The sequence below is a fragment of the Chiloscyllium punctatum genome, chromosome 32 (genome assembly GCF_047496795.1).
Source record: "Chiloscyllium punctatum isolate Juve2018m chromosome 32, sChiPun1.3, whole genome shotgun sequence".
Taxonomy (NCBI): domain Eukaryota; kingdom Metazoa; phylum Chordata; class Chondrichthyes; order Orectolobiformes; family Hemiscylliidae; genus Chiloscyllium; species Chiloscyllium punctatum.
In genome coordinates this window covers 42,926,603-42,953,814 of record NC_092770.1, presented here as the reverse complement: position 1 = coordinate 42,953,814, position 27,212 = coordinate 42,926,603, and the positions used below count along the sequence as shown (strand labels likewise).

Below are 27,212 nucleotides of genomic sequence, written 5' to 3'. Positions count from 1 at the left end.
ACAGATCCTATTCAAGATGCAATACCCCAGCAGCGTTATCACTAGATTATTAATTCGGAACCTCAACTCATGTTCTGGACACCCAGGTTTGAAGCCCACTGATGGTGGAATTTGAATTCCAAAACAAAATCCGGTAATTAAGAATCCACTGATTATCATGAAACCATTTTTGATTGTTGGAGAAACCCATCTGACTCAGTCATGTCCTGCAAAGTAGAAAATCTGCTATCCTCATTTGGTCTGACCTATGTATGATTCCTCAGCAATCTGGTTGTCTCTTAACCATCCTTTGAAATGACTTAGCAAGCCACTCAGTTCAAGGGCAGCTGAGGATAGGCAATAAATGCTGGCCGGCCAGCTAGCGACGCCCATGTCCCATGAACGAATATAAAAAGAACTTAGCTCACTCACCCCCAACTACACCTCCCACACACTGATTTCCCAAGACCCACATCCCTGTTCCCCAAGATCCAACATTTGCTCTGGGATCTGAAATCCCGCTGGGACCTGACATGTCCCCTCACTCCTTCAATAGATGCTCCCCCACCCTCACATTATCAGATCCCACCATCCCCACAACCAATTGCCACATCCCGAAAAACTGATATGGTGACAGATATTAAAAATATTAATCAGATATTGGAAAATGTGTATAGCTGAAGTAAGTGTTAGATGATTCAGGATTTTTTAAATGTATTCAATCATAGGATGTTCATATTGTTGGAAAAGTCAGTACCTATCCTTCAGCCCTAATTGCCTTTGAGAAATGTAAGTTAAAGAACAAAATATTCAGGCAATAGCCAGAACTGTAGCGTCCTAGTGATCAAAGTGATGAAAGGTGCATGTTGACATCACTTTTTTAAGGAATGAACCTCATCCAAAGCACCAATCTTTCCCATTTCTCTCTATCCTGGTAGAAAAATACAAACTGTTATTTCACTTAGTCAGTCCTTTTGAACAAGAGAACTTGCAAGCTGCATTGCAGAAGTTATTAGAACTAATATTAGACTTAGTCTCTGAGGTGCACAATGGCAGGATGTGGTGCTGCACTTTCACTTTGACCATGTGTTGAGCTTAATGGAAGAGTAGAAGTCCAAAGACAAATTGTAGTAGGAAATGGAACTCAAGTGATAGTGATTTTACAGTTGTAGATGAGGTTGATAATTGATTAAGAAATGCTGAAGCATTTAGAGTACAAAATCAGACCATTCAGTCCAAACAATTCATTCTGTTATTTATGTGCCACTCAATCCATCTCTCAAACTTCCTCAGTTAAGATTTCAACATTGCCCTCTAACACTTCTCCCTTGTACGATTATCTAGCTTCACTATAAATGCTTTTATCCTGTTCACCTCAACTCCTCCCTCGTAACCAATTCTCACCATTCTTTGGGCAAGAAAGTTTCTTCTGAATTACTTATTTGATGCCTGTCTACCTTATTTTGAAGGCTACTACCCTTCCTAAAAGTTCCCTAAAAGTAGAAAGATTCTAAAAGTACCTACCTTATCAAGATCTTTCATTATTTTAAAGACCACTAATATTCTTTTTGAAGAATGAAGGTTATAACCTGGCCACCTTCTCCCAAGAGATATAACTTTGCAGCTCTGGTATCAACTCTTTTGCATTCTCTCCAGAGTCTCTGTACAGCCTTTCTCTGCTCCAGAAAAAGCCAGTGAAAATGTAAGGATTGTTAGGCAAGTATGTATTGCAGTCCTATCTTAGAAAATGTGCTAGAAGTTGTTGTGGCTCACAAGAGCCACCTATAGGTCAATACAGAGTGGGGACTAAAATCCTCAAGCAATATGGATTTGTTGCATCTGAGCAAGCTGGAAGCTTAGCAAAAACCACATTAAAGCTCTAACTTGGTAAAGTTAGCTGTCGGGGAGAAAAAAGCTGGAGTTGTGCTGGTGAATAAGTACTGAAGTGCAGTGTTTTGAATTCAGGAGACCATGAACCGACGGGTGATCAACCAGAACATGAACAGTTGTTGAGGCCATCTATGTTGCAACAGTTCTTAGAGGGAGTTTCAAGGTTAGATCTACAAAAGTGAAGGGTTGTAATTCCTTGTGAAATTTAATGACATTTAATAACCCACCATGTTATTAATGTTAGGGAGGAGTTTCTGAGATCTGTCTTACTTGTCTTAGCTATATTTATGTGCACTATAGGGCATTTCATCCTAATATTACCCATGTTTACCACATTCATTCTGGGACTATGGCAGATTGCATTACTATTTTAACTCTTATAATAAGTTGTTGTTTGTTCAAATTGTGGAATCTTATAGCTTTATTCTTTTACCAGGACTGTTGGATCTCACTTTCTGTCTCCTTTTATTTTTAGCAAAATGAGTACAGGTCCTTAATCAGATTATAATTTGATGATCTTATCCAGGATTATAATAGTATCTCATTATTGTTTAGATTGTTCTTGTCTATTGGCAGAATACGTTTTTCTTCCTGAATTTTGTTGCACATTAAATTTCCTGCTCCTGTTCTATTTCATTGTTTGCCAATGCCACAATTTGCTTTCCCAAGTTCTGTTCTCAACCATCAAGTTCAGCTTTTTACCATGAGGGTGGCACAGTGGTTAGCACTGCTGCCTCACAGAGCCAAAGACCCGGCTTCAATTCCCGCCTCGGGCATCTGTCTTGTGGAGTTTGCACATTCTCCCCGTGTCTGCTCCGGGTGCTCCGGTTTCCTTCCACAGTCCGAAGATGTGCAGATTAGGTGAATTGGCCATGCTAAATTGCCCATAGTGTTAGATGAAGGGGTAAATGTAAAGGAATGGGTCTGGGTGGGTTGTTCTTCGGAGGGTCGGTGTGGACTTGTTGGGCCGAAGGGCCTGTTTCCACACTATAAGTAATCTAATCTAATCTAATCATTCTGTGGTCTTGGTCTTTTGTCAGGATTTATCGTCATTTGTGGTCCCTTGATTCTGTGTCTCTTTCACTCACTCACTCACTCACTCACTCTCTGTCTCGCTCTCACTCACTCTCTCACTCGCTCGCGCTCTCACTCACTCATACGCATGCTCCACACACACACTGTCTCTTTCTGTCACACGTTGTCGCTCTCACGTTCTCGCTCACTCTGTCCCCGTTGAAAGCTCATGACCATGCTTTTGTGTGTGTTTGTCGATTCTTTGGGTAACAACTCTATTCTGTTTCACATGAGAACACTTGGAATTGGCTTTCCTTCCTTTTACTGGATTAGTGGTGCTGGAAGATCTCAGCAGTTCAGGCAGCATCCAAGTAGCTTCGAAATCGACGTTTCGGGCAAAAGCCCTTCCTTTTAATCTGATGAACTCAGTTTAATTGAAGTGTGATAGCCAAGTGGCTTAAAAATGGAACAAAATAGTATTTGTTGCAATTGACGAAAACGGGGGTTTAAAAAAGGGAATTCATGTGATTCCTCCTCACCTGGTCACCATGTTTTCATACAAACAGCTGATTCTTGACGTGCCTATTTCAAGAAAGAGTTGGATAGAGCTCTTAACGCTAGTGGAATCAAGGGTCATGGGGATAAGGCAGGAACAGGATACTGATTGAGGATGATCAGCTATGATCATAATGAATGGTGGTGCTTGCTCGAAGGGCAAAATGGCCTACTCCTGCACCTATTGTCTATTGAAATAGTTAATATTAGGACACCAGGGAGGATCTACCAAGAGATAGTGGAATCTGAAGTGCAGGATTTTCTTTCTTTTACTGACAGTCAAGAATGTCAATGCAGCCACTCTTCAAGGAGAGCTTCAGCCTGTATTTAAAACGTTTCTTTATTTTCTACAGCAGGTTGCCTATTTGAGAATTGACAGAGTAGAAGCTAATGAGGAGGCAGTTTTTAACCATCCAGACACGCTGTTCAGTCAATCAAAGTTGATTTCATAGGAGCTTTTTCCAAATGCTGTGGAATTACTTTAAAAAGGCCAATAGCAGTTGCTTTAATGACTCTACTGTTGAATCCAGACAATGTGAGGGAGGCATTGTTAGTCAAATTGCTCTAGCGCACTTGTTGCTGTTACACAGTCCAGATTTTTAAAATAGTCCATGGAAGTGGTAACAGGAACAGGTCTGAACACTAGGTTGATTGTTAATTTGTCGGGATATTTGTCAAATATTCAAAATAGTTTGTAGAGGCATATGCCTTTCTCAGAAATCATATCTTAAAGAATATTATGATCTTTATTACAGATATGTTCCCATAAATTTTTCTTCTACTTTTACTTATCAGTTTTGATTCATTTCCATTTACTAGATGCGGTGGCAAACCCTTCCTCATTGGGCTTCTTACATACTGGGTTAAAGAAGAGTCCTGCAAACATTGTAGGAACTCCATTTTCTTATCCTGTTTACCTCTCTTTTCTGGCTGCTTGATTTTGAAGGTAGTTGAAATCCTCTGATTATTCTGTCTTAAACCCTTACAATTTAAGGCATGTGTGCTTCTTCCTTCACCTCCCTTGCAATGCAAGGTGTTTTTTTTAAATATCCTTATTGTTGTTGACTGCTTATTATATTTTATTGTAAATATTCTGAGGATGGGTCACGTTTTTTATACTCCAGTCATGTTGAAAGACAGTTTCAAATTTTCTCTTTTATTTTATGTTAGAAACAGAAGGGGATAGAAAGAAATCTGTTGTAGCACAACCTGAAAAATATTTACATCCATTCATTCTAAAAAAAACTTGCAAGACAGTAGCAAATTAGGCGGAAACATCAGAAGGGATAAAGCTGAGCCATGTTAGTTTTAAGCCCATGTAGTTCCTGATTATTGTGAACAAGAACATGGAAGATGGAATTTGAATAAATATGACATTATTTACTTTTGATAGAAAAAATGAAAGGCATAGCATTTCTTAAATGGTGAGAGGTAGGGAAGAATTGATATCCAAAGGGTGTTGTTATCATGTGTATAGGTTGAAGGAATGCTGAAATCTAATAGAATAAGGGAACAGATATTACTTAAGAGTTAATTGGGTCTCAATTGGTTGCATAGATATGAGGAGATACTAATCAGTGGGGTGAGAATTTTATGGAGGGTGGCTAACTAAAGTGTAAACTTGGCTTCTGTTTAAATAATCATTATTTTTAGAGTGTAACAGATGTGCTGTTCATGATTGAATGGTGGAGCAGTCTCGCTAGCCTGAATGACCTAATCCTACTCCTGTATTTTATGGTCTTCATGAAAAAGTACAAGTTAGCATTCAGTGCTGCAACAACTAGGAATTCATCGTGATATTGTATTGGCATTCATCACGAAGGGATTTGAGTACAGGAGTAAAAATGTTTTGCAGGAATTGTGTTGAGGTTTGGAGAGATTGCAGCTGGTGTATTGTGTACTGTTTCCTTTTTAAGGAGTGATGTATTTGCCATTGAGGGAATGCAGTGGCGATTCACTCGACTTGTCCCTGGGATGACAGGATGGCCTAGAAGGGGAGATTGAGGAAACCAGGCTTGCATCTCTAGAGATTCTCAATGAGATGTGATTAAATGGAAATTTCACGCTGGGTATGACAGAATAGATATTGATCAGATGTTTCCCTGGCTGATGAGTCTCAAACCAGGAGGTGCAGCCTTAAAATAAAGGGCAAGCCATTTACGACTGAGATGAGAAATGTCTTCAGTCAAAGAGCGGTGAATCCTTGGAATTCTCAGTCCCAGAGGGTTTTAGAATTTCAATTGTTGAATTCATTCCAAACAGAAATTGATAGAACTCTGGGTGCTAATAACTTCGAAGGATTTTGGAAGACTGGGGCAAAATGGTGTTGAGGTAGGTTATCACCCATGAGCTGTTTGAATCACAGAACAGGTTGTGTATTGAGTGACCTACTAATCTTGCACTTATTTCCTATGCTGCTATGAAATTTGCACTATTCAAATGCAGCTCCAGACATATCTGTTACAGAAACGTGGTTCCAGAAAATACAAACATTCAACTTTAATATCTCAGCAGTGTCTGTAGATAAAGCAGGGAACGTTATGTACAAAAACTTTGACAAAATTGCAAGTTTTCGTAATAAAGCATTTAAAAGAGGAGTATGGTGAAGTGAAACAACATAGAACTTTGAGAAGACTTAGAATAAGTGTTTGTTTGAAGAGAATACAGAAAATGGGTATATGTGATGTTCGCGTGATAATTTGAGACCTGGAATATGCAAGGTAGCTGAAGATGGGTGAGTGAGTTTGAAATGGAAGGATCACAGTGTTGAAATGGAATAGACTGAAACTTTCTTAGACTTTTCAACACTGCTTATTAGAAAGGCCTACTAACATGTTATTCCAACTGAGCATGTTTACCTGAACAGCAATGCCAAAACCACCCCACCCTCACCTTACATTCTAAGAGAAGTCAGCCCTCATCCTACACCAGTACCTTCTGCCAAAGAAATAGTGGAAACCAAGACAGGGTTAGAAGTTAATAGAGACAGTTTGTAGGTGAGGATGCAAAATGCTGTGTGGAAAAGTAAAGCATTGCATTTGATCTCCTTTGAAGGAAGGGGGCAAGTCAAATATACATAGGTTAATGCGTGAATAGATTGAAACGCAAAGTGTAGGGAGCTGATGTTTGCAGTTAGGAACAGAATGGTAGAAGCACCAATCAAGGACTGAAATAAATCAGATGATAAATTACACCTTTAATATTTCCTCTCTGAGTTTTTGTCTTGTCATGTTATACTCTGTCATGTCTTTTTTGGTTCAAATTGCCTTAAATCTATGAAATATGCGAATTACTGCAACATTCTTGATTTTTCTAATATCATGTACACTAAATAATGAAGAAGGTACCTGAATGAAACTTAATAAATATTAATTACTAATATCTCAGATGCTTTCAGCCTCTGTGATTTTACAAGCAATTGCAGCGAATAAATTTATGCATGGTGCCTTAGGACCAAACCATTGGACTTTGTATGGATTTTCACTTCACAGTTTTGGAAACCCTACCCAAGATGATACCACTGTAGGAGTCAGTTAGGATGTACTGGATATTCTCAAATCTTTCAGATTGAATGGCACTGCAGGGATGACTTACATTTCTGCTTCTACGCAATTCCAGAGGGCTATTTAGTCATTAACACAGAAATAAAAACCACAAAATTCTGAAAAATCTCAGATATCAGGTGACATCTATGGGAGATGAATTATAGCATTAATGATTCCGGTTGATGCACTTTCACAGAAATGTAGAAAATAAGAGCAAAAGTAGGCCTTTCAGCCTTTGAACCTGCTCTGCCATTCAAAATAATCATGGCTGATCATCCAGTTTGTTGCCCTGTTCATGCTTTCACTCCAAACTGTTTAATCCCTTTAGCCCGATATCACACTCCATTAATTATTGTTGATACCCCACCACTGTGAACCAGTTAGATTGTCAGACCCAGACAATGGTAGTAGCTTTCTTCTACTGTCAAATATTACTATAATGATACAAGAAACAGAAGGAAACCAGACAAGGTGTGAGGGGTAAGTGCAGAACTATTACGGTAACCTATGATCAGAAAAGAAATGGCAAAAGCAAGTTGGAGATCACTGGTTTATCCTGCCAATGCCAACTCTTAGACTCAGATAAAAGATAGGATTTAGATAAATGTGCCCATTCCCCATTATCAAGCACGTTCTGCCATTCAACAAGGAAGAGTTAGATATCTCTTTTAAACTACACTGAACACAGACACCGTTGACCTAATCTTTCTCTGTGTGATGACTCTTCATCAGAGCTGATGTGAAGTGTGGAGTGGAAAGTTATGTGGAGTGCTAGGGAGGAATGTATGTTGATAGTTCAGATTAATTGATAGGAATGTAAATATGGTAGAACAATGGTATGTCTACCTGCCAGTCTGGAAAGAACAGCCAGTCCCATTGAGGAGAGTTGTGGCTGTGGAAGTGAAGTTTGCTAGATTTTTAACTAAATGCACGAAAGGGAAAGAATAGCACTGAAGGTGAACAGTAGAAAAGGCAAAACATCAAGTGAAGAGAGCAGCAGAATTTCTTCAAAGTGGGCATTGCAGAAAGAGAAATGGCAGTGAATTAAACAAAAATGAATACATTTTGTAGATGCCTGTAAATCTAAAGTAAAGGCAACAGATTAAGCAGCAACCCCCACAGGTCGATGACATTTCATCAGAATTGGGAAAAGATTTAATGAGTCCATAACCAAGTGAGCAATATTGGCATTGTGGCAACTTATAGATAATGTAATAAACAAGCTGATTAGTGAGTGGAATCTATTCCTATCAACTATTAGGAATCTATTCCTAATAGATTAAGGCAAATGGCAGCTAGTGGAACTTGAATTCTATTAATAAGTTTAAAATATAAAGTTGGTCTCAGTAATGGTGACTAAGACAACTATTATCAATTGTCATAAAAACCCATCTAGTTCATTCATGTCCTTGTTGGGGAAGAATTGCTAGGAGGAGAAAGTGAGGACTGCAGATGCTGGAGATCAGAGCTGAAAATGTGTTGCTGGAAAAGCGCAGCAGGTCAGGCAGCATCCAAGGAATAGGAGAATCGACGTTTCGGGCATCAGCCATCTGCTATCCTTACTTGGTTTAGCCTACTTGTGACTCCAGATCCGCAGTAATGTCATTGACTCTTAACTGCCCTCCAAAATGGCCTAGCAATTCATTTCGTTCAAGGGCAGTTTGCAATGGGTAACAAAAGCTGGTCAGGTCAGCAATGTCCATGTCACGTGAAAAGCTAAAGTTTTAAAAGAACTGTGCATTAGTGCCTAGCTGATGCGCTAATGTTTTTGATGAGCACTGTGGAAACCTGACATGGCTCTGATATGTAAAAGTTGAACACAGTCAGAAGTCATAAGACGCCAAGTTATAGTTCAACAGGCTTATTTGAAATCACAAGCTTTCGGAGTGCTGCTCCTTCATCAGGTCAACTTCAAAAGTTCAACACCAACACCTCCACTTCATAAAAGTTGAAGGCAGTTTTGACGTTTGTCATCACTGAAAGAGCAGGAACTGTAGGTCAAATTGAAGTGCAGCTTGTGTAAATACAATTCTTGAGTGTATGTAATCTTGGGAGAACTGGTGGTTGGCTGTTCTGCAGTTCTTGCAGTGCCTAGCCTCTTTCTTCTTCCTCTGAAATAGAAAAGCAGATTTCAACGATGTGGGATTTTTTTCAGTGGAATTAGTAGGCGAGAGGGAGTTAAATCAGCTTAAGTGCAAAAGATCTATCTGTAAGTAGCAAAGCAGCTCATTTTATTTGCTCAAAAGTTAATTTCAGTATAATTATTAATGAAACCAGCATTAACAAAAAAATTGCTTTCCTGTCTGCAGGTATTGATGGCCCGGGAGCCATCATAAGTAATGAGGTACAGGAAGTTAACACCAAAATTCAAATCCTTTCAGTTGGGCAGTCCATGACAGCCCCCAGTGAGGAAGTTGAAGCAGTCCTTGACTCTGCAGCAAAACCAGACATCCAAGAAGTAATGGAACAAAGGGGTAGGTGGGATAGTTCTCCAAAATCTTGTAAGTTCCAGTTTTCCTTTAACTGGAGTCAATCTATGTAATTTGTGAACCTGTAAATAGTAAATGGTTTTGATGATTTTTCTATTTATGTATTGAGTTTTCCACATGTCGGAAGCCATATTCCAAGTTTTTGGAATCACGGTGTTAGAATTAGATTCCCTACAGTATGGAAACAGGCCCTTCGGTCGAAGAAGTCCACACCAACCCTCTGAAGAGTGACCCACCGTCCTCAACATTTACTTTTACCCCTGACCAAGTCACTTAACCTACACATCCTTGAAAACTATGGGTAGTCTAGCAAGGCTAATTCACCTAACCTGCACACCTTTGGACTGTGGGAAGAAACCAGAGCACCTGGAGGAAACTCATACAGACACGGGGAGAATGTGCAAACTCCACATAGACAGTCACCTGAAGCTGGAATTGAACCCAGGTCCCTGCCGCTGTGAGGCAGCAGTGCTAACCACTGAGCCACCATGCCGCCCTGTTGATACTTTTTCTGTATAAGAATCACAATTTACAGAACAATATGGGCGGCACGGTGGCACAGTGGTTAGCACTGCTGCCTCACAGCGCCAGAGACCTGGGTTCAATTCCCGACTCAGGCGACTGACTGTGTGGAGTTTGCACGTTCTCCCCGTGTCTGCGTGGGTTTCCTCCGGGTGCTCCGGTTTCCTCCCACAGTCCAAAGATGTGCAGGGTCAGGTGAATTGGCCACGCTAAATTGCCCGTAGTGTTAGGTAAGGGGTAAATGTAGGGGTATGGTTGGGTTGCGCTTCGGCGGGGCGGTGTGGACTTGTTGGGCCGAAGGGCCTGTTTCCACACTGTAAGTAATCTAATATCTAATATTGTTTTTCGACCTTAATATGGTAAGGGTAAATAAACTTTTTATACATATAGGAATCTCTGGAAGCATGAACTTTGAACAAGCTAATGAAGAGAATGACAATATTTCAAGCTCTCAGACTTATGAAAATGTAAGGCCCTCATCTGCTGTAAGCAAGCAATCAAACAAGGTAAGAATTTTATTGTGCTTAATAGATTAGCATTTAAAGAAATATTGGTGTCCCTTAAGAGGAGGTAAGTGGTAAAACAATAAAGTGATATGGTCGGAGGCTAAGGAGTGACTGTATAGAGGATTATAAAGTCATGAGGGGCATGGATAGGGTAAACAGACGAAGTCTCTTCCCTGGGTTGGGGGAGTTCAGAACTAGAGAGTGTAAGCTTAGGGTGAATGGGGAAAGATTTAAAAGGGACATAAGGTGCAACTTTTTCACGCAAAGGGTGGTTCATGCATGGAATGAGCTGCCAGAGGAAGTGTTGGAGGCTGGTACAATTGCAACATTTCAAAAGCATCTGGATCGGTGTCTGAATAGGAAGGGGTTAGAGAGATATGGGCCTAGTGCTGATAAATTGGACTAGATTAATTTAGGATATCTGGGCAAGTTGGATCGAAGGTTCTGTCTCAGTGCTGTACATGTCTGTGATTCTATGACTGAAAACAATTCCTGAAAGTCTTGACTTTAACTGAAACAACTTTAAGTGAGACGTAGTTTCCCCAAGGAACCAATGTTGAAATCAGAGAGTTTCCTAAGGATAATTTTTGCCTGGAAAAGCCAATGTAAAAGTTAACATGTAATGGCATACTCATGCAGCATTTTGCGTTCCTAACTGAAGTAACTTGCAAAACAAAATAAGGAAAGCTTTAATAAACAAAGCAGGCTTCTTGCATGCAAAGAAGTCCTTAAAGAAATTTACAGAATGGTACATGTGGAACTTATTCTGTACAACGGTTGTACAGATAAAGTGCTACAGTATATAATACAACTGAGAATTCTTTAAGGAGGAAGTGAGGACTGCAGGTGCTGGAGATCAGAGCTGAAAAATGTGTTGCTGGAAAAGCACAGCAGGTCAGGCAGCATCCAAGGAGCAGGAGAATCGATGTTTCGGGCATGAGCCCTTCTTCTTTGTAATTGTCAACTTGGTTTCTAACCTTTATTCCTTCATTCTCTTATTGTAGAAATATTTAATTTACCCCATTCTCTGGCGAAGTTTATAACATCCCCTCAGTAATTTCCTTGATGATGTGGATTAGTTTAGCAATTTCTTGATCTTCTGTGCATGATCAAACAAATGAGTGGATCTAATTATGGCCTCAACTTGACATTTCAACCTAATCTTAATAATAGAACATAGAACATTACAGCACAGTACAGGCCCTTCGGCCCTCGATGTTGCGCGGATCAGTCATACCAATCTGAAACCCAACTAACCTATACTATTCTATGTACGTCCATATGCTTGTCCAATGGCGATTTAAATGCACTTAAAGTTGGCGAATCTACTACCGTTGCAGGCAAAACATTCCATACCCTTACTATTCACTGAGTAAAGAAACTACCTCTGACATCTGTCCTATATCTATCAGCCCTCAATTTAAAGCTATGCCCACTTGTGCTCACCGTCACCATACTTGGAAAAAGGCTTTCCATGTCCACCCTATCTAACCCTCTGATTATCTTATATGTCTCTATTAAGTCACCTCTCAACCTTCTTCCCTCCAATGAAAACAGCCTCAAGTCCCTCAGCCTTTCCTCGTAAGACCTTCCCTCTATACCAGGCAACATCCTAGTCAATCTCCTCTGCACCCTTTCCAAAGCTTCCACATCCTTCTGATAATGTGGTGACCAGAACTGTACTCAATACTCCAAGTGCGGCCACACCAGAGTTTTGTACAGCTGCAGCATGACCTCATGGTTCCAGAATTCGATCCCTCTATTAATAAAAGCTAAAACACTGTGTGCCTTCTTAACAACCCTGTCAACCTGGGTGGCAACTTTCAAGGATCTGTGTATCTGGACACCGAGATATCTCTGCTCATGTACACTACCAAGAATCTTACTATTAGCCCAATACTTTGAATTCTGGTTAGTCCGACCAAAGTGAATCACCTCACACTTGTCTGCATTAAACTCCATTTGCCTCTCAGTTCAGTTCTGCAGCTTATCTATGTCTCTCTGTAACCTACAACATCCTTCGTCACTATCCACAACTCCACCGACCTTAGTGTCATCTGCAAATTTGCTAACCCACCCTTCTACACCCTCATCCAGGTCGTTTATAAAAATGACGAACAGCAATGAACCCAACACCGACCCTTGTGGTGCACCACTGGTAACTGGACTCCAGGATGAACATTTTCCATCAACCACCATTCTCTGTCTTCTTTCAGCAAGTCAATTACTGATCCAAACTGCTATATCTCCCACAATCCCATTCCTCCGCATTTTGTACAATAGCCTACTGTGGGGAACCTTATCAAACACCTTGCTGAAATCCATATACACCACATCAACAGGTTTACTCTCATCTACCTGTTTGGTCACCTTCTCAAAGAAGTCAATAAGGTTTGTGAGGCACGACCTACCCTTTACAAAACCATGCTGACTATCCCTGATCAAATTATTCTTTTCTAGATGATTAAAAATCCTATCTCTTATAACCCTCCAGGCGTCAGGTGGTGAGGGAGTGGCGGTGCAGGAGGGCCAGGACCTCCATGTCCTCGGCAGAGTGGGAGGGGGAGTTGAAAGGTTGGGCCACAGGGCAGTGTGGTTGATTGGTGCGGGTGTCCCAGAGATGTTCCCTAAAGTGCTCTGCTAGGAGGCATCCAGTCTCCCCAATGTAGAGGAGACCGCATCGGGAGCAACGGATACAATAAATGATATTGGTGGATGTGCAGGTAAAACTTTGATGGATGTGGAAGGCTCCTTTAGGGCCTTGGATGGAGGTGAGGGAGGAGGTGTGGGCGCAGGTTTTGCAATTCCTGCGGTGGCAGGGGAAGGTGCCAGGATGGGAGGGTGGGTTGTAGGGGGGCGTGGACCTGACCAGGTAGTCACGGAGGGAACGGTCTTTGCGGAAGGCGGAAAGGGGTGGGGAGGTAAATATATCCCTGGTGGTGGGGTCCATTTGGAGGTGGTGGAAATGTTGGCAGATGATTTGGTTTATGCGAAGGTTGGTAGGGTGGAAGGTGAGCACCAGGGCGTTCTGTCCTTGTTGGAGGGGTGGGGTCTGAGAGCGGAGGTGCAGGATGTGGACGAGATATGTTGGAGGGCATCTTTAACCACGTGGGAAGGGAAATTGCGGTCTCTAAAGAAGGAGGCCATCTGGTGTGTTCTGTGGTGGAACTGGTCCTCCTGAGAGCAGATACAGTGGAGGCGGAGGAATTGGGAATATGGGATGGCATTTTTGCAGGAGGTAGGGTGGGAAGAGGTGTAATCCAGGTAGCTGTGGGAGTCGGTGGGTTTGTAAAAAAAAAAATGTCAGTGTCAAACCATGTCATTAATGGAGATGGAGAGGTCCAGGAAGGGGAGGGAGGTGTCAGAGATGGTCCAGGTAAATTTAAGATCAGGGTGGAATGTGTTGGTGAAGTTGATGAATTGCTCAACCTCCTTGCAGGGGCATGAGGTGGCGCCAATGAAGTCATCAATGTAGCGGAGAAAGAGGTGGGGAGTGGTACCGATGTCACTACGGAAGATCGATTGTTTTATGTAGCCAACAAAGTGACAGGCATAGCTGGGGCCCATACGGGTTCCCATGGCTACCCCTTTGGTCTGGAGGAAATGGGAGAATTCGAAGGAGAAATAGTTAAGGGTGAGGGCTAGTTTGGCCAAACGAATGAGAGTGTCGGTGGAAGGGTACTGTTGGGGACAGCGGGAGAGGAAGAAACGGAGGGCTTGGAGGCCCTGGTCATGGCGGATGGTCTATAATTACCAGGGTTGTCTCTACTCCCCTCCTTGAACAGGGGAACCACATTTGCTATCTTCCAGTATTCCTGTAGACAATGTCAAAGGCTCGGCAATCTCCTCCCTGGCTTTCCAGAGGATCCTAGGATAAATCACATCCAGCCCAGGGGACTTATCTATTTTCACACTCTGCAGGATTTCTAATATCTCTTCCTTGTGAACCTCAATCCCACCTAGTCTAGTAGCCTAAATCTCAGTATTCTCCTTGACAACATTGTTGTTTTCTAGAGTGAATACTGTTGAACAATATTAATTTAGTGCTTCCTCTATCTCCTCTGACTCCGCACACAACTTCCCACTACTATCCTTGATTGGCCCTAATCTTACTGCTTTCATTCTTTTATTCCTTAAATACCTATAGAAAGCATTAGGGTTTACCCTGATCCTATACGCTAACAACTTCTCATGTCTCCTCCTGGCTCTTCTGAGCTCTCTCTTTAGGCCTTTCCTGTCTACCTTGTAACCCTCAAGCGCCCTGAGCCTTCACATCTCATCCTAATTTTTATCTCTTACGTTAGAAAAGAATCTACCTTAAAAAAAACCTGACAAAAAATTCAGAGACTCTATTTCCACCAATCTGGGACCTTTGAGAGGACGACAAAATTCTCATCACTGTCTTAAATGGAAATCCATTCTTGTCTCATGAACTTATATTTCTTAATAAGAACAGATCTCAATTTTCTTTTCAATTAAACCTGTTTTTCTAATCAACCAGTTCAGAGATTTTATTACGTACTTCTGGAATAGATGAGACTTGATCCCAGGTCTGGATTAGTGGTGCTGGAAAAGCACAGCAGTTCAGGCAGCATCCGAGGAGCAGTAAAATCGACGTTTCGGGCAAAAGCCCTTCATCAGGAATACAGGCAGAGTGCCTGAAGGGTGGAGAGATCCCAGGTCTCCCTGTCCACAAGAGGGACCCTTAAGATCTGATCTTATTCTTCTAAGCTCCATTGGAGACATGTGCAGCCTGTGCAAACATTTCTCATAAAATGAGTCCCACCTATTCTATCAGGGTGATCAGAGAGTAAAGATAAAGATGTATTGCAGTTCTGTAAAGCATGCCATATAGGAAAGCTGACAGGGAAAACCTCAACACATAATTAAACCAGCACCTTTGATACCCATACCAATCTTTGAACAACCATTCAGAGTGTTAGTGGAATGTATAGCACTGTTAGTGAAAACAAAAGCATGACACCAATATGTCCTGACAATTAAGGATATGACATCCTGATTCCCAGAAGCTATTCCTTTTAAGGACAATTCCAGCTAGGATAGTAGTGGAAACATTAATTCACTTCTTTACTCATTGAGATGCAGGTAACTGAGATACAATCTGATCACAGTTCTAACCTTTTCTGAAGTTTTTCAGGGGCTCATAGCAATTTGGATATAAACCAATTGAAATCACCTTCCTCTTATCCACAAATACAGGGAGCTTTGGAGGGAACCCATCAGATTCTCACAGCTATGATTAAGGCATGCTGTCATGATTACCCACAAGATTAGGGCAACGAATAAGATTTCTTATTATTTCCTACCGGAGGTTCCCCAAATGACTGTATTGGGGGGTTTAGTTCTTTTGAATTGAATTGTGGTCATGAAAATAGCAGCTCTATCGAAAACATTAAAGTTGGTCAGGGAAAATTTCTCGAATCAAAAAAATGAATCTCAATGTTGAGTTATGTGTCCATCTTTCTAGAAAGACTCACAGGAGAACATAAGGTAATACAAGAGCATTTGGAAGTTTCGCAAAGGAAATTGAAAATATAGGCAGATAAACATTCAGCAACTGGAAATTTCAAGTGGGAAATGAAATATTGGCATTGTTGGCTTTGCAAGATGAATCTCTGAAAGTGAAAATGAGTGAGCCGTACAGAGTAGTTAGGAAGGTTAGTCAGATGATTTATCTGGTAAATACTCATGCTCAAAGAAAGAAGAATCTGTTATGTCTTATAAATAAGTTGAAATGGTATCATTTTCAGGATGAAGCTAGGGAGGAACAAGTGTATTAGTTCATAATATTAGTGGAAGATGACAAACAATAGCAGTGAAGTAGAAGCAGGGGTAGACCGTTCTCAAATTAAACCTGCGACAATTCAACTAACACAGAAATACTATGACAGACGCTGTGTTTAAAAAAAGGGCAATGGGAGGATCCTGTGAGACTGTTTGCAAAGCAGAAGGTAATCTGTAGTGATAGGAGAAAGTGAGGACTGCAAATGCTGGAGATCAGAGCTGAAAATCTGTTGCTGGAAAAGCACAGCAGGTCAGGCAGCATCCAAGGAGCAGGAGAATCGACATTTCGGGCATGAGCCCTTCTTCAGGAATCTGTTGTGATAACCTGGATGTAATGCATTGATTCAGCATGATGTGGACATAGGGAGTCAGATGCAATGAAACAGCATCTTTATCAGCTGAACACAGGAAAACAAGCCCTGGTCGAAACAGAGATTCAATATATGCATGAAAACTGCTTGATAGACCCCAGTCAAAGCAGCTAAAGTTCACCAATCTTTTATATCAACTGGATGTCAGTTAGCTCAGTTGGCTGAATGGCTGGTTTGCATTGCTGAGTGATGGCAACAGTGCAGATTCAACTCCAGCCCCAACTGAGGGTACCATGAAGGTCCCACCTTCTCAACTTCTCCCCTTGTCTTAAGTATTGTGATCCTCAGATTAACCTTATCCTCAGATTAACCTTATCACCAGTTTTGTCTCTCAAATGAGAGAGAGGACCTGTGATCCTCTTGGACTATGGGTACTCTACTTCATACCCAAATTCACAGTTGGAAGACTGCATTAATAGGGTTGGCAGTGTCTCATTCCTTTGTAATGTTGATTTCTTGAAGGGGTAGTGACAAGTGCCATTAACTTCAAAAGCTAAAGAAATATCCACTTTTATTATGCTAAATGTTGAGTGATGCTTTTTAGAATGAAGAATGCCTCAACTACGCTCCAGAAGCTTATCGATTAAGTTGTTACTGAAATTCGTAACTGGGTGGTTTATTCGGATGATGAGCTATGTAGTAAGACATGGGAAGAGCATATGGACAATTACAAGATCAGTTTAAACAATTACAGTTGGCTGACTTCATAATAAATTTAGCCAAAAACTGACCTTGTGAAAGCAAGAATAATTTACTTAGGGTAAATTGTAAGACAAGTGACACCGATGACATCAAAAGCAGAGTCTCGAAGAGAATTCCCTGTTCTTAAAACGAAGTGAGAAGTCTTGAAATTTTTAGAAATGTGTGGATTTTACTTGCTCAATGCCTCCTAAAAGAATTCTAGCAGATTTGTCAGGCATGACTCACCTTGACAAAGCTGTGCTGACTCAGTTCTATTTTACCATGCACTTCTAAGTATTCCACAATCCCATTCTTAATAATGGACTCTAAACTCTTCCCAATGACAGGTCAAGCTAACTGGACTATAATTTCCTATCTTCTGCCTCCCTTTCTTCTTAAACAGCAGTGTTAGTTTAGTCATTTTTCAGACCTTTGGGATTCTCCCTAACTCCAGTAACTCCTAAAAGATCACCACCAATGCCTCCACAATCTCGTCAGCTATCTCCTTCAAAACATCTGGACGGCAATTCATTCATCTTCAGCTCATTCACTTTCCTCAGCATCTTTTCTTTAGTGAAGGCCACTACACTCACCTCTGTCCCCAACTCTGTTAAAGTTCTGATGCAAAATACCTATTCAATTCATCTGCCATTTTTTTGTTCCCCATTACTACTTCTCCAGTCTCCTTTTCCAGCAGTCCAATATCTACTCTTGCCGCTCTTTTACCTTTTATATATTTATAAAAAAACTCTTGCAATCTTCCTTTTATTACTAGCTAGCTTAGCCTTATATTTCATCTTCTCCTTCCGCCCCCCCCACATTGCTTTTTTTATCCTCTGCAGTTTTTTTAAAAGACGTCACAATCCTTTGGATTCCCACCAATCTTCACCACATTGTATGCTGTTTTTGTTTTTACTGCTGTCCCTGACTACTTTTGTCAGTCATGGTTACCTCGTCTTCCCTTTCGTATGGTTCCTGTTCCTTGGGATGAATTTCTGCTCTGGTACCCAAATTTCTCCTCTGTCTTCCCTGCTAGAATCCCCTTCTAATCAACTCTGGCCAGCTCCTCCCTTTAATTGAGTAGTTACCTTTACTCAATTAAAAATGATTCCAGCTTCTCCCTCTCAAACTGCAGGGTGGATTCTATCATATTATGGTCACTGTTATTATGGTCACTGCCCCCTAGGGGTACTTCACCCTAAGTTCTTGCATTAAGTCTCCCTTAATACACATCAGCAAATCCAGAATTGCCATTCCCAGTGGGGTCTACCACAAGTTGCTCCAAAAAAACCATCTTGTAAGCGTTCCACAAATTCCTTTTGTTTGGGGATCTGCCAGAAACCTGATTTTCCCAGTCAAGCATATTGAAAGCCCAATGATTATTGTGATAGTGCCATGCTTACATGTCTTTTCTGTGTCCTGATTTTTTTCTGCCCCATATTTTGACTACTGCTAGGAGTCCTGTACACAAATCCTGTCAACTCCGCCTACACATTCCTCAACTGCACCTACACAGATTCTACATCTTAAGACTCTAAACGACTTCTTGCTTTCAATTTAATTTAATTTCTTGTTAGTCTCTGAATCCCTTGCAGCCATCTCTCAACATTGTATCCACCAATTTCAATTTGTACTATAAGTTCAATTGCCTTGGTTTGTATACTGTATGTATTTAGGTACAATACCCTCAGGTGTCAATTGGCCCATTCTCTGTTGTTAGATCCCTGACTCTTTCGTTACTCTTTGTCCTATTACTTGTTCTAGAAATTTTAATGGCCTATACTTGGCCTTCACCCACCCCTTTTTAACTTTTTCCATAATTTTCCATTTGATCCCCTGCCCCCAAACCACTTCCACTGCTATTTAGTTTAATACAGTTTATTGCTGTTTGCACTGCTGTTTGTTCAAGCAATGTTACTGCAGATGTGCTGGAGTCAATTTGAATCATTTAACTGCCTTCCCAGTTTTTTTTTCTTTCATCCATTATGCTAAAGTTTTTTGTGTCAATCTGTCTGATCCATGCTTTCTTAACCTGAATCTAGAAGACATGTAGATTGGGCAATTTTGCATATTTTGAAAGAATCCTTAATGTTTGTGAAGACTCTGGGAATAGAGGAGCTTGATTTCCAGTATGCACCCCCAGTGAGCTGTGGTCATAGGGGTCATTTTGAAGTGCATTTGGATGATTTGGTCTGAAAGATTTGGTGGATGTATTCTCACTTTGATATAAATGACATTGCAACTCAAATCTGTAGTAATGCCTCTCAGTAAAACCCGGACTTTCCACAGAATGGAAAAGGAATACAGAAAAGTATTTTAATATTCAAGTAATATGAAATACTTGCATAAATGTGTTTCAAGAGAGAATTTCCCCAAGCAGCCATTTGAGTTTCAGAAACTGTTTTTGTAGCATTAATACATTGATTACATTGAGTTCTTTGTTTCTAATTTGTAGGAACCAACTGCTGCTTCACTCCCTTCTTCTGGATCTGGCCTAAACCTGATTGAGATCGACAATTTGGAGGAATTTGCATTGAGGCCTGCCCCTCGTGGAATAACAATTAAATGCAGGATCACCCGGGATAAGAAGGGAATGGACCGTGGTCTTTACCCAACTTATTTCATGCATCTTGAGCGTGACGATGGAAAAAAGGTGAGGGAGATCTTGGTCATGGCTATAAAATTAGATTGAGAAACATGAAGAATAAATTCATAAGCATTATTGATGTTTCAAGTCAAACTTCAGTGTTGTCTATGAGGGAATCTGAATTATTTTTATAAAGAGCAGTTACATTGTCATCTCATGTTACTTGAATAGACATAAGCATTGAAATCTTAACTGATTGTGAAATAATGGAAAAGCTGGAGAAAAAAATTCATGGTATTAACAAAAGTATATTATATGCCTAAAAGCCAACATAGAGTCATTGAGTTATAGCACGGAAACAGACCCTTAGGTCCAACTTGTCCATGCCAACCAGATATCCCCACCTAATCTAGTCCCACCTGGCAACACCTGGCACATATCCCTGCAAACCCTTCCTATTCAGATATCCATCCAGATACTTTTTAAATGTTGCAATTGTACTATCCTCCACCACTTCCTCTGGCAGCTCATTCCAGACACGTACCACTCTTTGTGTGAAAAAGTTGCCCCTTTAATCTCTTTTATATCTTTCCCCCCGCACCCTAAACCTGTGCCCTCTATCCCCTACCCAGGGAAAAAGACTTTGACTATTTATCCTATCCATGCCCCTCATGATTTTATAAACCTCTGTAACCCCTCAGCCTCCGGCGCCCCAGCCTATTCAACCTCTCCCTGTAGCTCAAATCCTCCAACCCTGGCAACATCCTTGTAAATCTTTACTGAACCCTTCCAAGTTTCACAACATCCTTCCGAGAGGAAGGATACCAGAATTGCATGCAATATATTCCAAAAGTGGCCTAACCAATGTCCTGTACTGCTGCAACATGACCTCCCAACTCCTATACTCAATACTCTGACCAATAAAGGAAAGCAGATGTGGATGTCCATAAGAATTTCCTGTGATGGGAGAGAAGGAAAATGTAATACATTCATAAACTCCAATGAACAGTGTGGTGTATTGGGTTAGAACATTTCATTTTTTGATTTTAAATTCCAATTGTGTGCTGGAATGAGTGATGCTGTGGAATTTTGTCAGTGCATTGGAGTTTAAAAGCTGGTAGGACTGGCGAGATCGCACTATATAATATTAGGAAGGGAGATCAACATGAAGATTTCACTCCTGCATAAGTACAGGAATTTCTTCTGTCACTGCAGCTTTGAGGCCTTGGTGTCACCACAGATATATCACACCGCTGCTTATTCACCGTTTCAGAGCACATTTGTCACAGCTTTCTCACCTGAGGAGTTTCCACTCCTCCTCTTGCCAAGCCATTGCTGCACAAATGCAATGCATGCAGATTCCAACATCCACTACATTGGTTTGCTGGATGTAGTTGTCCATAAGAATTGCCACTCTCTCAATAAAGTGCACATGCCAGAGATATGTGGCCTGAGTGGACTGCCTTGCAAATGGCTATGCAAACCCTCTGGATACTCTGCCATGAAGTACAGCCATTTTTCATGGCAGTTTCAGCTTTTCCTTTCTTGTTATAACTCCAAAGTAATTTCATCAACCTGAAACTGAACATCACCATGCCCTCCCACTTATCTCTCAGTGTGAATGACTATAACTGTCATTTCCTTGTTCAGCATCTCAGATACATCTATATTATACTCACCAGATTGTAACCTGTTCACTACTCATGCACAGCTACCAACCAAAGTGAGACTTTGAGGGAATTAAATCAGTCTACATCTTTGAGGTCTGTTCTTTCTCAGAGATGCAGGGTGGTCTCAGAGGCCCCACTACTGCATAACACTCTGGGACACAAAACTTGATTAGCACCCCATCCACTTCCTTCAACGTTCATTTCCTTCATCAGTGCTAACAATTTGTATCATCTGCAATAACTCACCAAGGTTCCTTTGATAGCACTTTCTAAAACCATGACCTCTACCACTTAGATGGTCAGAGCAGCAGATGCATAGCAGCCCACCACCTGCAAATTCTTACACAGCATCCTGACTTGAAAATATATCACTGTTCCTTCACAATTATTGGATCAAAATTCTGGCAGTGCCTTCCCAACAGCACTTTTGGTTTCTCTACATCCCAAGGAATGCAGCAGTTTGGAAAGATAGCTCACTATCCCTCCTTCATAGAACTTAGAGAAAAGCAATAAATGCTGGCCAAGCCAGGGATGCCTCATGCAATGAATGATTTTTTTTAAAAAAATTCTTGTTCAAAATTTGGAAGAGAAATAAAATTAGTGAGAGTGTGATGTACTTTCCAAAGCATCTGTATGATTGCTGATTGTCTGGAGCTCTGTGTGATTGGAGGTATCGATCTGAACACTACGGTTTGTGCTTACCAGATGGTCTTCAATATCCATTCATCAAGCCAGTTAGTCCTTTGGGGGTCCTTATCAATCTTGTTATCAGCGATGGTGCTCCTGCTATGCGTCCTAGCTCTGATACCATTCTATTGATGATCACTTTGTGTGAGGTTTGCACCAGTTCTTGCGTATTGTGGGCTGAGTTATCCAGGAAGTGTTTAAATTTGCATTGCTATGCATCATACCTATGTGGCTTAACTGTGCTCCATGGTATCACAGGAATGCATCCAATATTCAGCTATTCATTACTAGCATTGCAAGGGCCAATCTAGCATCCAATGTCCTGCACAGAGAAGTTCTCAGTGGGTAGTGAGCAATGTGTGAGTAGACCATTCTCCAAATTAATGCTCAATTAAACCAAGTCTCGTTTGAGGCTGCAGGCATAGTAATAAGTACTTAACCCACATTTCCAAAATGCGTCAGGTTATTAATACATTTTCTACATTGTAGCCACCTGTTTGCCTTCTCTATCATCCCCATTCTTTATTTGGGGAAGCTCATCACCTTCCGTCTCAGAGAAAATGACTTCCCTCTGAGGCCATGCCACCTGGTGGACCTCCTTGAGGAGGCATCAGTGAAACTAAGTACCATCCTTGCTGCCTTCTGTCATTTCAAGTTGCCAGGATCACCTCTCACTTCCTTTGGAGTTGCTATCTAAAATTAATCCTGGCTGCCTTTTAAAGCAGTCTTAATGATGTCAATTTATGGTATGGCCTCCAGGAATCTGTGTTACATTCAGGGAACAGACTATTTCAAATTGTCACATTTGATTTGTATTCAGTGATGCCTAGGAACAAGGGTATGTTTATTGCATAATTTTCAATAGGTTATTCAAAACAATCTAGGTCACTGAAGAGTGTTTCCAGGGTGCTAGTAGGTTGGAACAGGTGAAAAACACTGGCAGAAGCAAGCTCCATGTGGAAAAGAATGGATTAGCAACTAAACTACACCAAGTCAGTGCAACCAAGGACTCAGTGAGAAATCCAGAACAGTTGAATGCATTTGAGCTGTGAAAACTTGAAGAAAGGTTCTAGGAGTTAGTAGACAGTTAAATGCTAGATCAGGGCACTAGAAAAGTCCTGGGAGTTGTGAGGACTCAGAAGAATCTTTGCGCCACTAATATTTCAGCACATCTGGGGGGATGGTGAAGGAACCATAAGCAATGTTTGCTTTGGGCAACTGAGCCAGACCGAATGCTCTGGAATCAGCCCTAGGCTCAGTATTCAACCAAGAACAGAAATTGATGAAAAAACTCAGCAGGTCTGACAACATCTGCAGAGAGAAAGCAGAATTAATGTTTCGGGTCCAGTGGCACTACTACTTTTGTTTCTGATTTCCACCATCCCAAGTTCTTTTTTTGTCCAGTGTCCATATTCACTTGGTAAAGCTTGCTGCTTTTGAAAAGCTGAAGTTGTGCTTATGAGTAAGTACTGGAGTGCGGTTTAGAAGAATCCATGGAAGCATAATCCCAGGAAAGGAATGTGGACCACCAAAATGAGATCAGTCATTGCAGCAGACCATGACAGAGTAGCTTTTGAGAGAGCTCAAGGCCAGGTTGACAAAAGTGAAAGCCATCACTTGTGAAGTTTGAATGCTTAGATTCCATACAGTATGGAAACAGGCCCTTTGGCCCAACAAGTCTACACTGACCATCCGAGGAGTAACCCACCCAGACCCATTCCCCTCCCCTATGTTTACCCTTGACTAATGCACCTGTGGGCAATTTAGCATGGCCAATTCACCTGACCAGCATATCTTTGGACTGTGCAAGGAAACCCACACAGACACTGGAAGAATGTGCAAACTCCACACAGACTTTGCTTGTCTGACTGTCACTGAATCTGAAGGATGGGAGGGGTGTGTCTGCTGAGAAATCTGGGATCTGTCTCGATCAAATTTACTGTTCGGTGTAGGGTGCTTGACCATCATTTGTCTCTTATTCATATTTACTCTTGTTAGGTTTAGAATGTTAGAAAATAAGTCATATTTATCTTGGCGCTAAATTATTTTGATTGTCAACAAGATTTTTTTGTTGAATAAAGACACATGGCTAACTTGTTTCAAACACTGAACCAGATGCAGTCTAAAACCTACATAATTAGCCATGTCATCAATCTGGTTAAATTTAAACTTTGTTTGGACTGGTGGAGGAGTGGGACTGGAAAGAAATCCGTATATCTCACACCTTGGTTGTTACAGTCACCAGATAGTTGCTTTTATTTGCATCTACTGATTGTTCAACTCTCTCAGTAGTCATTTGTTAATTAGATGGCTCTGACAATATTGCTGTCTCACTTTTGTCTTCATGGTCATGCCACAAGTTTGAACTATGAGGCAAACCAGTGACATGGTTTTTCATTCACTCAAACCTAGCTGATGTGGCTCTTGAAACTAAAATGTTAGTTTTTTGAGAGGAAAGTCAAAGTAACCTTTTTTCTTGGTAAACGAATTTAAAAAGATAACACAGGGAACGCACAATACCACATCCCTTTGTGTTCTAAATTGGATTTTTGTTGTGATTCGCATGAGACTTTGAAAACCAAATGAATCAAATTTAGCGAACAACCCCCAAATGAAGAAATTTATTGAACAAGATTTCACTTCCTGTAATTTGTCCTCAAAGACACATCAAAAGCAATGAAAATCCTGGTTGGAGTGAACTTCAGATGGAATACGAGATATTACTGATATCTCATGATTATGTCATTGTGGGCCACTGGTTCCCAAACTGGAGGGTGCAAGGCCTGCTCAGCAAATCACTCACCGTTTTCAGCTCTCAGTCTGAGATTACACTAAATTTGAAGCTTTAAATTGGGGTCACCATGGACAACGTAGGCAATTTCAATTCCAGATCTACAGTTCAAGCAGTATTCCGGCTTCAGTTACACAGGGCTTCTAAGTTATTTTCCAGTCCCTTTCTTCCAAGTGTTTAACTGATTCTGTGCATGCAGCAGCTTCTGTATAAATAAATTCCATCTGTATAATTTGCCCTATGTAGCACACTTCCTTGCAGAAATCAATTCAACTCTCTTTTCCAGCTCTCTTGTTTCTTTTTTTTATTGACCTTGTCTGTGGCCTCCATTTTTTTTTACATTGTTCCTGTTCCTGTTGCTTCCAGCTAAGAGCTAACAGGTCACATAAATATTTCTGATCATGCAAACATAGTTGATTCCTTTACAACTGATCCAATCTTTTAAAAGTTAACAAATAACTTTTAATAATGATTACAGATTTGCCAAATATTTTAGAGTAGCTATCCATTTTCTTTATTGGTTCCAGGTCTACAGCTGTCACAGTTCAGCATTGAAATATGTTATTTTCTTTGTGTCTGATGCTCATGTTAATACCGTATTGTAATGTAGACATACAGTAGCGCCTCAACTTACGAACTTAATCCGTTCCGGGACCTGGTTCGCGAACCAAAAAGTTCGCAAACTAAATCAATTTTTCCCATTGTTTGGATGGCATAAGAATGCTTGGACGGCTCTTCACAGCGCACACGCCAAAGGCGAACTAAATGAGATCACACAGGGCCCGAGAGCTTTTGTGTTCAACAAGTGGGTAGCAAAGCAGAACAATGAAACCACGTGGTCGCACACGGGCTTTTTGCGTTCGTATCTTCGTTCATACCTTGAATTTCGTACTTATGTTGAAGCAAAGTTTTACGTACAATCCTGTTTGTAAACCAATTTGTACATGAATGGGGTCGTTCGTATGTCGAGGCGCTATTGTAGTCCATTATTGTTGTAAAATATGTTTTTTACTCACAAAAAGGTTTTTGAGGCAATATAGAAATTACCCAACAATTCTGACATGGGGAGAGCCCTACTCTGCTTCTGATTTGGGGCCACTTGAAGCTGATTTTGGGTGGGGGTGGAGAGATTATTTTGCAAACATTTGTTTCCCTGGACATCACCTACATTTTCAGTGTATATTTAGGAAGCTTAACTCTAAAAGGTGTGTCTATTTTGCACGAATTCTCAACCTTGATGAATACATTGAATAATTCAAATCTTTGAGGCATTAATCTAATTCTTACTAGGTTGCTGTTATGAATGGAGGAACTGACTTTGTTTATGATAAAAGAGATGTCTTTAAAATTGCTTTGCTTTGTTTTACACAGCTCTTTTTGTTAGCTGGAAGAAAAAGGAAAAAGAGCAAAACTTCCAATTATCTGATATCAGTTGATGCAACCGACTTGTCACGAGAAGCTGACAGCTACGTAGGGAAATTAAGGTTGTTATATTTTGATAAGATTGTAAATTAATAATTATGTTTTATACAAAGTCCTATACAAATGCTGAAGGATTTTATAAGTTATGGTCTTTGGTAAATGACCTGTGTGCTGTCATAATGAATGCTGCTGAGTTGTAAAAATATATTGGATAAATGTTATATTAACTTATGTATTTGGTGTATCTATTAGACATTGATGACTTAAATTCATTTGAAGTAGTTAGTTTGTTTAAATAATGCACATTGAGCATTTACTGAGCAAGTACTAATTCAGTTTTCAACTTTCATTTTGGATAGACCTTTTCAGGGCGCTGGCAATGTATTTGTATGGTGTCCCTCTCCTTGAAAACTTGGCCAAATTGATGAGAAAGATGTTTGATAGTGAGTTTAAAACAATTTCTCAGTCCCCAAAAATTGAGAAAAAAGTCTCAGTTAATGATCTTAACCCAGGAATGGTGTAAGAATAGATAGATAGAATGGTGGAATGTTGTCAATTCACAGGCTATGAAAGGTGTGCTCTTGAATTTGGCTAGATGGACATTCTCGGGCTGGCATTAAGTGATGTTTAACTTATATGTCACTTGTCCAATCTTGGAGAAGTATAAACAAGGGTTTACTTTTATCAAAATGGAAGTA

The 27,212-nt window shown here is 40.6% G+C and overlaps 1 protein-coding gene across 3 annotated transcripts in view; it reads left to right on the top strand.

Moving 5' to 3' along the window:
• Positions 1-27,212, top strand: part of LOC140458108 (tubby-related protein 3-like) — a 118,245-nt gene that overhangs the window by 82,641 nt on the left and 8,392 nt on the right. For all 3 annotated transcript variants that reach the window (XM_072552191.1, XM_072552190.1, XM_072552189.1), the window contains 4 exons: positions 9,293-9,457; positions 10,385-10,500; positions 19,813-20,010; positions 26,464-26,576. In XM_072552191.1, coding sequence (XP_072408292.1) covers positions 9,293-9,457; positions 10,385-10,500; positions 19,813-20,010; positions 26,464-26,576 — 592 coding nt within the window. The remainder of the gene's footprint in view (positions 1-9,292; positions 9,458-10,384; positions 10,501-19,812; positions 20,011-26,463; positions 26,577-27,212) is intronic.